The sequence below is a fragment of the Canis lupus genome, chromosome 18 (genome assembly GCF_003254725.2).
Source record: "Canis lupus dingo isolate Sandy chromosome 18, ASM325472v2, whole genome shotgun sequence".
Lineage (NCBI taxonomy): Eukaryota > Metazoa > Chordata > Mammalia > Carnivora > Canidae > Canis > Canis lupus.
This window is the reverse complement of record NC_064260.1, coordinates 6,000,496-6,012,553: the sequence shown is the minus strand read 5'-3', so window position 1 is coordinate 6,012,553 and position 12,058 is coordinate 6,000,496. Positions and strand designations below refer to the sequence as shown.

The window sequence follows — 12,058 nt, the reverse complement described above, 5'->3', positions numbered from 1 at the left end:
AGCCATCTGGGTTGCTAACAATCGCTGCGGTGCCGGCATCCCGAGGGAGAGGCTTGGCACGAGAGTTAAAAGTCCTCTGGGGACCCCGTGAGGAGCTAACACCCAGCCCGCGGCTGGGCCACCTGTCCACTGTCTGCATTGTCAGCCGCCTCTCGCCCTGGAACGAGCCTGTTATTGCGGGGGGCCAAGTCGGGGGGGGGGGACCCAGCACCTGCCCTGTCGGCACAGCCCCATTGTCCTCTGGATCTTCCTAGCCTAGTCTCAGCCCCCTTGCTTGCCTTGGTATCCCGCCTGACGGGGTGGAAGCCACAGCTCCTCCTCTACCCTCAACTACCCTAAAATTCACCCACGAGAACCCCAGAGAAATGCCCTAGCAGCAGGCCACACTATAAGCGCCTAATAAAGCGAATATTACCTTGATGTAGCCGAACAATTAGATTCTCAGCACGCAGGGGGACAGGCCCCCATTTGATGCAGAAGGCAATCAATTCAACTGGATCCAAAATAAAACACACATTGTGTGTACGGGCCCCACGCGCGCACAAGTGTAGCTCTCCCAGGACGGAGCCCCACCTGTCCACTTTCCGGCTGTCTTTATTTCTCCCCCTTGCTGCCTTGCATTGGGGCGCCCGCACGACCGCATCACCCCGGGGGAGGGGGCAGGGGAGCAGCGAGCGAAGTACCTGCCCTACTTTCAGGGCCCCCGCGCCTCTCCACTTACCTTTGCAATCTGCACACACCAGTTGAGCAGGTGCTGGGAGCCGATGTTGTCCTTGTGCTCGCGGACATAGTCCAGGAGGCAGCCAAAGGGCATGAGCTGCGTGATGAGCTGCACCGTGGACGTCAGGCAGATGCCCAGGAGGCGGCACACGTGGGGATTGTCCACACTGGCCATCACGTAGGCTTCCTGTGGGAAGAAGAAGGGGAGAGGAAAGCTTCAGAGAAGCCCCCCCGCCGTGGCTCAAGGGACAGGCAGGCGGACCTCCAGGCTGAAAACAGCAAAGCACAACTGTGATTCTGAATCCCCAACCGTGCCTCGTGGAGGACGGGGTCGCCCGTGAAACATCTGGTGCACAGACATTTCTGCAGGGCCTGTGACACACGTAGGAGGCTGTGGAGTGACCAGTCGTTTGGTGGAAGACAGCCCCCCCCCCCCAGTGTGGTGCAAGGATTTCCCTTCACAGAGACACCCAGGCAGCATCTGTCTGCGGCAACACACGGAATGAAAACAGGACCTGATGGGGCACCTGGGGGGCTCGGCAGCGGTGGAGCGTCTGCCTTGGGCTCAGGGCATGATCTTGGGGTCCCCGAGTCCCCTCCCCCCTCCCGCATTGGGCTCCCCACAGGGAGCCTGCTTCTCTCAGTCTCTCTCATGAATAAATAAATCAAGTCTTTAAAAAAAAAAGAAAGAGGGCTCTGTGGTTTCCCACCGCCTTCGGCCCAGGGCATGCCCCCGGGTCCTGGGATCAGTCCCCCATCGGGCTCCATGCAGGGAGCCCGCTTCTCCCTCGGCCTGTGCCTCTCTCTCTGTGTCTTTCTTGAATAAATAAATAAAAAATCTTAAAAAAAAAAAGAAAGAAAAAGAGAAAGAAAAAAAGAATTGAAAGAAAGAAAGAAAAAGAAAGAAAGAAAGAAAAAAAGAAAGAAGGAAAGAAAGAAAGAAGGAAAGAAAGGAAGGAAATGGGGCCTGAGGTCCCGGAGCTTGAGCTCTGCTGATGCCTCCGTTAGGAAGCCCTCGTCCCAGGGCTAAAGCTGCTGCGAGTTTAAAATGTCAGGACAGAAATTCCCGTGTGGGGCCCTAAGCCTGGATCACGACTTTCCCACCGAACCGAGATACACACGCAGAGGTAGGGCCGTGAGAGGCAGGTGGCCGGGGAGGGTGGCCCCGCCCGGGTCCCGGGGGCGCAGCTACCTGCCCCAGGCTCCGAAGGGGACCCAGCCAGACCGGCCCTTAGGTCACAGTGATCCCAGGCTCTGCCAGCTGCCCCGAGGCACCTGCGAAGAGAGGTGGCCCCTGTCTCGGTCTCAAGCTGGGGAACCACTCTGCTCTGCGAAATGCGCCCCTCCTCTGACTGCTGGCTGCTGAGGCCCGAGCACTTCTTGACACAGCCCCCCCCCACCCCCCCGCACCTCCGACTTTATGTTAACCCTTCTCCGTTCTCCACTGGGAAGCTGTTTTATTTCCAGGTGTGCACACAGCGGGGGGGACCCCCCTCTTTCAGCTGAGAATTAGGGAATCCCCACTTTCCTCCCCTAAATTGTCTCCCTTTCAGATGCAAAGGGTGGTGCCCTTCGTTGGATTCAGATGTGAAAGGGGGGCCATGTGGCCTGCAAGAGAGAGCTCAGAGGCTCTTTTTATGTTTTCACCACTGCTGTGACTGGGATGTAGCCTTGGGGACCAGGATGGGGTGGGGGTGGGGAGAGCATTGGAGGAGCGGGAGGTGAGAGAGGAGACTGAGGGGGCCAGGCCACAGACACTGATGCCCCCACCAAACCGGATCACACCTTGTCTGGTGCCTTAAGCCTTCCTCTGGCCTCAGCGCGCCCCGGCTTCCCCAGGCCGCCCAGGTCAGCCGTCCCCCGGAAACCCTCCCCTCCCCTCGGTCCTCCTCCCTGGGCCCTCGCCCACAGCAGGGCCTTGGCCTGGAATGCCCCTCCACCTCCTCTTTCCTCATCTGACTCCTCCTCTGAGGGGCCTTCCGGACTCCCCAGTCTTAAACTCTCCTGGCATCTTGCAGTTTTTTCCTTGGGGGAGCAGGCTCTTCCTGGCCTGGGAACTTGCTAGAGATGCAAATTCTTGGGCCCCACCCAGGCCTACGGTGTGAGCCCCGAGGAGGTGGGGCCAGGCAATCTGCTGGAGTAAAGCCTCCAGGGGATTCCAGGGCTCTGGAGCACTCCTCATAATATGCATTTAAATACTTGTGTGATTTTGAGAAATGTCCTCCCTCCTCCCCTAGCTCTGAGGAGAGGTCTGCACTCTCAGCTCCACGCATCTGCCCGGCGCTTTTTAGCGCTATACTCTGTTGGCAAACGCTGCTTATTTGTGGCCTCAATATCCCCTCCGTGTTCCTGCTGCCTCGCAGGCAGGGTCAATCCCTGGGCATGAGGGCCTCTGTCTTTTCCTCTTCTGTCCCCCGAGTGGTACCGGACACATATCCGGGCACATAAATAACTAACTCAAAACCGTCAGGATTGAGCCCCCTGAAATCATACAAAACCAGAAATCTAAAGCAAATCAGACCTTGCCCTTCCATTGACAACAACAAAAATTCCCATGGCTTCTAACATGCGCTTGTTGGGACCGTTTGTTGGGATGCTGCCTTGAGTGGCCCTCTCCTTGCAAGGCAGAGCTGGCATTTCGTTTCTTCTGGATTGTAAACATCGCATCCCAACATTAAAGGGCAGAGCAGACATTTGATACTTAACGGACACGCAAACATCCCTTCATCTCTGAGAAGGGCTGTGTATAAAAAGTCCGAACTGGAAAGACCTGCAAGTGCATTTCTTCTGTGGCCATTACTCATCCGAAAAGGAAACTGAGGCCCAGCGAAGCGAATGGCGAACGGGAGACACTGTGGGTCAGAGCTGAGCCCACGTATGGGTCTCCTCACAAGGGTGACCCCTCTGCAAGCTCCCTCGCCCCCCCACCTGCCGTATGTACCCTGTGGTCTCCGGCGAGGGCTCGCAGAGTGCTCCGGTTAACGGGCTACCAGAAAGCTCGAGACCTCATTACACCCCCAGCACATACATAAATGTTTGCATTCTTTTTCCACTGCCTGCCCTCGTTTTAAACTGGGAAGTCTATGGAAAAATTAATAGGCCACGCAATTGCCAGAAAAGCACAAATCACGTCTCTCCCCCGAGTCTGGGAAACCGTACAACCATAACACCAAAGAAATCCTCTGGCCGTTCCCATTTTCTCAAGATCTGGTGAAGATTTGGAAACATATTGTATTCATTTTAGAGGGGAGAAAAATCTGCAGAGCAGAGCAAGTTTGAGCAGCCCAGCTGCTGTGGGGCCGTGAGGAGCTGACCTGGACCCGGGGATCGGGGAACAGAGCACCGGCGTGGGTGTCAGGCCACACAGAGCCTGGAGCCCAGCCAGATCCCCGTCCTCTTAAAATCCGATAGAGCCCCGCACCAGGGCATCACTTCCGCCCCACCCCCCAGCACAATGGAGCTGCTGTTTGGTCGTGTGTCCTGTTTGGTGTCTGCAGAAGCTGAACTGAGCTTTGTTCTCAGCTGTTTATCTTGGAATCTCCAAGGTGCACTGTGACCTGCGGCAAGAACGCCTGGTATCGCAGGGCCGGCCCTGAACTGGACCCTCGGCTGCCAGGCGGGGCCCACGTCTACAGACCCTGGGGTCCACCCCCCCCCAGTCACACAGCAGGGCCCCTCTGAGGCCATGACCTTGAAGGCCTGCGATGCAGTCCCAAGGCCTGCGACTTGGTCCCGATGGCCAAATGATTTTGGATGCCTTCCTTCTAGCTTGTTTCCCTCATCTGTGAGCCCTTTGAGGTTGAGAATTGGGGTAAAGGGGAGTGACCTCCAAGAACAATGAGCAGGTGCCCCGACATTTCTGAAACTGTAACCGGTTAATCTAGGCCACGGGCAACAGCTTAAACTAGAAGCTGCAGCGTGGGCATGGGGGTCTCGGGGCCTGACCCCAGCGGGGGACCGGAGTGTCGGGGGAGTGGGAGCATCTACGGGCGAGTCCACGCTCAGCCCCGTTGGCTGTCCCATCGAAGAGTGCACTGGCCCTGCATGCCAATCATATCTCAGGGACACGGGGGTGGGGGGGACTCAAAACCCAAACCAAACCAAATTTCCCCCCAAAAAATGGAGGGAGGAGAGGGCAGGAGAGAAGTAGGGTAAGAGGCAAAGCAGAACTCACACTTTTTTAACTCCCGTCTTCCACCGCTCCTCTGCTGCCTCTAGCTCTACAGGTCCTAGAGGGTCCTTTTCAGTGAAAATCCACCCCCCCCCCCCCCAAAGCACAACTCTTGTCTTCAAACGCAGCCTCACCCTGCATTATAAATATTGCTGAATTCACATTTCAACACTGTTCTGCGACATGGACTAGAATCTAGTCTCGAATGAGAAGAATGAGTCAAGGAAGCAAATTCTGCAAACAGAGAAAAAAGGCCAGGGAGCTCTGGGTTCTAGGTGCAGAGACTGACTTCACAAACGCATTCCTTGGGGTTATGTGGAGATGAGTCGACAAGGTGATGCTAATAGGACTTCCATTAGTTTGTAGGCCATTAAAATGAGATAGTTTTGCTCGCAAGGAGATCTCCAATATGCACGATTTGCTACTGCGCTTTATTAATACATCCTCTTTCATTTAGAAGGTGCTGGAATTTCATTTAGAAGCAATCTCCCCACAATAACAACGGAGGGAGAGGTCTGCTGGGAGAAATGGCAAGTCCAGAGTGTTAGGCCACTGGGAAGCTCGTTGTGTCTAAACACATTTTTTAAAGGGCCCATGTTTGCCTTGCTTGGCGTATATTCTGTGGGTTAGAAGCAAGAGTGGGGGATACCACATTTGACTCTTGTCCTTCCTGATGGTAAGATAACTAAATTCTCTAGATTTTTGAGGCAGCTCTTTCTTTCTTTCTTTCTTTTTTTTTTATTTTTTTGGACTGTTTGCCTAACTTCCTGCTAAGTCTCTCTACTCCTCTTTCTCTGGCTCTGCCTTGAGACAAGAGCAAAAGTTTGCATCGAACCACAGCCATGAGAGGCCAATGGTGTTAACAAGGAGACCCCATTCGTCCACCGGGGTCCCTTGAAGCCACCTTCACGGTGGCCCCTCCTTCCGCCAACCTCTGTTTAAGAGGATGCAGGCCTCTCATTGGCCAGTGAGGATCCAGAGATGGTGAAGAAAGCTCAGTGGAAGCGACAGTAAAGACATGAAAATAATCTGGTGGAACATTCCAAAGACTTACTCCATCAACTAACAAAAGACACTGGAAATAACATATGAATTGTTTGGCTTTGGGGGTGGGGGACAGAAGATGGGCAACAGTTTCTAGAGTGGATGGAGCATCATATTGTAATCCCTTGGCACCTTGAAAAAGCCATTTCAAAGATAACTTGGTGGAACAAAATGGACACGTGTTTCAGAGGCAGAAATAACGATGGGCTGGAATCCCACGCGAACCACATGAACGCGAGCAAGCTTCCTTACGCCTTCAAAGCACACTGAGTGTAACGCCTGTGTCACGGGCTGGTCGGGAGGGTTCACCATGATCGTGTGTGCAAAGCAACGAGTCCTGAGGCTGGCCCTTGGTGGACACCCAACGATTGTGAGTTTCTATCCTTTTGGGAGAGATAAGAGAATAGAATGGAAGCTGCGACTCTTCTCTATAGGAGAAGCCCCGAGAGGGAGTTATACCAACTACAGCTAGAAAGAAAAAAAGACGTGAAACGTGAACATTTAGAAGGCGGTGATGAAAAAAAAGTCTACAACAGGGCAATGTGCTGCTGCCAGACACCACAAAATGTGGCTTTTGCTATCCGGGCCTGTGGACAAGCAGAGGACAAAGGAGAAACTTACATCAAGAATTTCCTTGTTGGCTTTGGGAGACGTGGCTTCTCTCAATTCCTTGATGGCCACGGGAATTTTAACCTTCTCGCCTTCTGGGATCCAGAGTCCCTGTGACAAGGAGGGAGAGGGGACACGAACTGGTGATTGCCGTACTATGCACAATAGGCTGCCTCGTGAGATAGACGGACTTTACCAGGGACACTGTCCCAAAGGGCCAGAGGGACCTTGAGCAGAGCTGTGCACTCCAAGGCCGCCCGTGCTAGGAGCCGTGATGTCTCAGCAGCTCGTTCGCGATCATGTTCCATGAATCAGAGCCGTTAGATAAAAAAGTCCAAAACTTGTGCCAGTTATCAAACCAGCATGGATCGTTTTGTCCAGAATTCTGAGATATGGGGTCTAGGCCCAACTGAAAGCAGACTTGGTGTAATAGGATCCAGAAAAAAATTAAGAGGAGCTGTTCCGGCCTGGTTTGTTGGGACGCTGTCACGCAGGGAAAGGTGGCGCTCCTTTAGACTCCGTCTCTGCCACCCACCCCCGTACACAGTCAACACTGGGGTCCATGAAGCCTTGTTGCCCGTGTACAGGTCCCATAGGACCTTGTATCTGTCACCATGATTATCAAAGATTTCCTTTTGACAATATGGGGAAAACACTGGAATTTCCCGAACTGTGAGCAACACAGAGTAGACGAGGCTGAGCAACAGAAGATGGCCCCAGACTCTGGATTGGCCCACCGACCCGCACACCCGGAAGTCATGGAACCAGGGTGGCCTCACCTTGTACACTGTGCCGAATGCTCCAGAGCCCAGCACCTTGATCTTTTTGAACTCCGTCTCCTTTAAGATCCTCAAGAGAGCCTGGTTGGGAGCTTCTCCGCTGGGTGTAAGAGGCTCGACAAGCTGTGAGAGACAAGGAAGAGCAACTGCCTCAATGCTCATGCCCGTGTGGAGGGGGTGGCAGCCAGGCCCAGACAATGGCCACGTGTGGCTGTGCTTCAGCACAGAGGACCTGCTGTGCTCACTCGAGAGGAGAAATGCACACCTTCTCAGAGCTTTACGGAAGACGTGTTAGAACAGGGACTCCCTGGTACAGGTGTCCTCGAACAGCACAGCTGCATTTCACCAAATGCAACTTCTATTTCCAGTCCATAAGCTGGATTGGGAGAATGCTGGTGAGGGAAACTTTTATATGGATGATCATTTTGGTAGCCTGTTGGGCCTTCTTACACACAAGTGCCATCATGCTATGAGCTGCTGTGGGTCTGTCCTCCCAGGGACGCTGGACAGAAGGAGGCTGGCTGAGGACCCATTCAGGTGAGTCACAAACACAGCTCAGAAGGGAACAGCACTGTGTAGACAATGAGATTTTCCAAAGTGACATTTCAACCATGTGCCTTCCCAGGAACCAGCGGACTCCTATTACACATACCTGCGTGCTATGTGTTAAATAGGACTCTACATGGCTCTGCGTCCATGTTGTGAGACTCAGAGTAGAAACATCTGCATTTCATTCCAGAGATGTACCAAAATGTAACTGGTTACTTATAATTGGACATCCAGAGATTCTTTCCGGTTTTTCCATCACAAGAAATAAAACATAGTCATACAACTACACACTTAGAATACAAAATCACACATGCCAAGACTTGGCAGGAGAACCCCTGTTGCTGCCTGGGGCTGGGGGGAGCATGCTGGGCCTGGGCACCCACTCACCTCTCTTTCTTGCAGCAGTCTGCGAAGCGTGCGCTTCCGGACAATGTGGCGCCGGCGCAAAAAGAGGCCCACTCCAAGGGCCACCACCACCACCAAGAGGAGGCCGCCAACAATCCCGGTAGCAATGGATGGGATCTTGGGCCTGGAATGAGAAGGAGACGTGGGCAAGTGAGGTTTGCTGACAGATTTCATTACCTTGGCATTTTATGTATTTCCTGCGTGTTTTGATACATTGACATCATTTAACATAATCTCCAAAAGTAGATGCCATGTGGATTCTAAAAGGAGGAAAGAAAGCAAAGAGTTTCTAGGGTAGTGTTTCCACCTTCTTGAGCTTAAAGCCCTCCCTGCCAGTTGTTTTACGTTTCTTTTAAATTGAGGTATCATCTGGACACCCCAGATGACACTTATATTTTAATCTACTAATTAAGAAACCACATAATCCAACAAGTAACTCAGACTTCAGTAATGCTTTTCATGTGAATTTGCATTTATCCCCAGAGTATCTCCACTCATCTGAAGCCTAGAATGCCACATGCGTAAGACAGGCATCGTCTCCTGGCTTGCCTGGGTGAAGGGACCCTTTCCAGAATGTTGAGCCTCTTCGAAGGGTCCTTGGCTTTCAAGATGGGACCACAGCCATGTGGAATGCTTTATGAAAAAGCTTGGGGGAAGTTGTAAAGTGATAGGATTTCAACATAAAAAGCATCGTTGTCGTAAGTGAGTGATGTCACTGTGTAACATCAAGCCACTCGACTGTACTCCTTCTTCCCACCAAGGTTGTGCTTGATTTCAGAGACAGCAAAAAAGTCAAAACTCAGGTTCTGGAGTTCACTGAGGAAAGAACCATCTGAATTCATGTATTCCGAATTTAGAATCCTTATACAATTATTATTCTCAAGAATCTATTCCATTTGAGCTTCCGGGAAACTTCATATTTTCGGGAAGAAATGTGAAAGGGTGTCAAAGATTAATTAGTATCTTTAGCACATAAACATCCCGACATCCTTATGAATTTCTTGTAAGTGGGTCAAAGGTACTCCATGACAACAATATTTACAGCACTTTCTTAGTGAGTGCAAAAGTCGTCTCCTGCATTATACCATCTCCTCAAGGAATGCAGTTTGCATTAATGAGTTTTTACTATACTGAGATGAAAGATAAAAAGAATAATTTATTATAGAGCATGTGTTCCATGGGGTAAGGAATACAAAGGGGTAAGTGAATACAAGAGAAGAAAAAATAAAAAGAGTAAATACAACAAAGAATGGTCACTGACTAGTTTCAAGGTGGGGCTTTGATGGAAAACCTCGTTACCGAGGTACTGGTTGTAGCGTGAAGATAGGACGGATTTTGCTGATGTCCCTGTGGGCTCAGAAAAGAGGAAGGGATGGAAAGGACATCTTCATCTCTGAAAAACTGCCTTATTTGTCTTTAATGTTTCACTTGAAAGTAGGTGGGATTTATGATCAAGGCTAATTCTGGGGCAGAAGAGTCAGCTGACATGGAGGGCAGGTTGTCGAAGCGGGGATTGTGTAGACATCACCAGAAATGCCTGGAAGTTTGCGCAGTGTTGTCTATGTCAGGAATGGCTAAGAGGCGCCTTGTGTTTAATCCTGATGCCTTGCTAGACATTGTTAATTGATAATGCCACTCTTTCCGATGAGTCTGAACAGGAATTCCCAACTCCGCTTTTCCTTAGTGCAGCATTTTAAGCAACGATGGCCAATTCATAAGAATTAAAATGCTAAAGGCAGTCATTTTTTAGAAAGGGAGAAAAGCCCCCCACGCTGGAGCTCTGTCATCAAACGTGAAGGTCTGAGATAGTGCCAACTGGGTCAGCAAGGAAGGAAAGAAGAGAAGCTACTAGAAGGATCCACAAAAATGGTGTAACCAAAGAAGTCAGAGGCAGGCTCCACGTAAAGAGAAGCACTGAGAACCAGCTCACACCCTGCATCCCCTCCCCTGAAGCACACCAACAAAGTCGGCAGGGGAGAGGTAGGCGGGACCAGCAGGGCGGTCTCTGCCAGGGAAGCTCTGCTGGCCCAGGAGAACCGGTCAAGATAGAGGGTGATCAGAAATGTGGGAAAGCATTATCTCTGCCCATAGGGTGTTGGCTCATTTTGGAGAAGGTCCACTGGACACAACTATAACACTTACCCAGGTTTTGCACAGCCTTCAAGACCTGGTCCCTCACAGCTGTAGGAATTGAGACAGAAACACATATTTTAATCATTCTACTACTTCAGTATTTTGTCTTAGTGAGTTTTTTTTATTTTTTAAGATTTTATTTATTTACTTGAAAGAGAGAGCATGACGGGGGTGGGGACAGGGGCAGAGGGAGAAAGAGAAGCAGGGAGCCCGATGTGGGGCTGGGTTGCAGGACCCTGGGATCATAACCTGAGCCAAAGGCAGTTGTTTGACCAACTGAGCCACCCGGGCTCCCCTCAGAGATTTTATTAGATCATAAGGCAACATGTTTCAATTACGCTCAAATCATTAAAATCACCATGAATCTCAATTTTGCAGCACCGGTTAATCATTTATTTATTTATTTATTTATTTATTTATTTATTTATTATTTATTTTTTATTTATTTTGCATTTATTCATTCGTTCATTCTCTCCGCAAGTATTTCCGAGTGCGTACTCTATGACAGGGCTTGTTCTAGCACTGTGCAAAGTAGACAGTTTCTGGCCCTTGTTACTGAAATGTCTTCATGTACACTTAGTGACAGAGATATAGCTGTCTCGCATCTGGCTTTAGAACGTCCGTACGGGCGCGGGAGTGGAGGGGCCGGGACTGGAGCCATACTGATTGAGGAGCCGGCGGGGTCGGGAACAGATGAACGAGCCAAGCCTCAATGGCAGGGGAAGGGCAGTGGTGCTTTCAGACCCAGAAAGCCAAGAGTCAGAGCAGGAGTTGGCTTCATCCCTTACCACACGTCTCAAATGTCTTACATGCAGCAGAGACAGCATTTGTCTTAAGTGACTCCTGAGCAGCTGGGGTCCCATTCTAGTGGGGGAGGCCACCATCTCTTATTTTGATTACATGATGTAAAAAAGGCAGAACACATTGGCTTTGAAGAACAGCAACATTTGCCAACACAAACATCGAGAGGAAAACAAAATATTCTAATTAAACAGAAAAGACAACTCATGCCGCTGTCCACGGATGGACCTAGAGTATTATGCTAGCTGAAATAGACGGAAAGACAAATGCCATAAGATTTCATCTATACAGAGAATCCAAAAAAAACCAAAACAAAACAAATGAACAAACAAACAATAGAAACAGACTCATAAATACAGAGAACAAACCCGCAGCCACCACAGGGAAGGGAACGAGGGGGTCGGAGAAAATGGGTGAAGGGGTTAAGAGGTACAAACTTCCAGTCGTAAAATAAATAAGCCACAGGGATAAGACGCACAGCATACAAAATACAATCAATAATGCAATAGTTTTTCATGGGGACTGCACTTATTGTGCTGAGCACTGCGTCACGTAGAGCATTGTCGAACCACTATGTTGTACACTTACAACGAATATGACATGGTGTGTCAGCGATATGTCAATTTGAAAAAATGAGGTTGGGCGGGGGCGCGGATTACCATTTCATGGCCTGGGAAAGGATGGAGGACTGTGTTTCAAATGTGTGAACAGGATGGGGCATCTGCCAAGCTCCCCATTTCCTATCTCTGTCCAGGGATCTGTACGCTTCTCTCTGAGGGGAAGGTCAGTTCCCTCCCCCACTTCCAAGTTGTCCTGCTCCTACCCCCTCAGTGCCTTTGGGCCTTCC

At 50.6% G+C, this 12,058-nt stretch overlaps 1 protein-coding gene across 3 annotated transcripts in view; it reads right to left on the bottom strand.

Moving 5' to 3' along the window:
• LOC112661500 (epidermal growth factor receptor) overlaps positions 1-12,058 on the bottom strand; it is a 196,999-nt gene that overhangs the window by 21,088 nt on the left and 163,853 nt on the right. For all 3 annotated transcript variants that reach the window (XM_025449571.3, XM_035701348.2, XM_035701347.2), the window contains exons 16-20: positions 10,420-10,458; positions 8,260-8,401; positions 7,324-7,446; positions 6,557-6,655; positions 722-907 (exon numbers count right to left, since the gene is read on the bottom strand). In XM_025449571.3, coding sequence (XP_025305356.1) covers positions 722-907; positions 6,557-6,655; positions 7,324-7,446; positions 8,260-8,401; positions 10,420-10,458 — 589 coding nt within the window. The remainder of the gene's footprint in view (positions 1-721; positions 908-6,556; positions 6,656-7,323; positions 7,447-8,259; positions 8,402-10,419; positions 10,459-12,058) is intronic.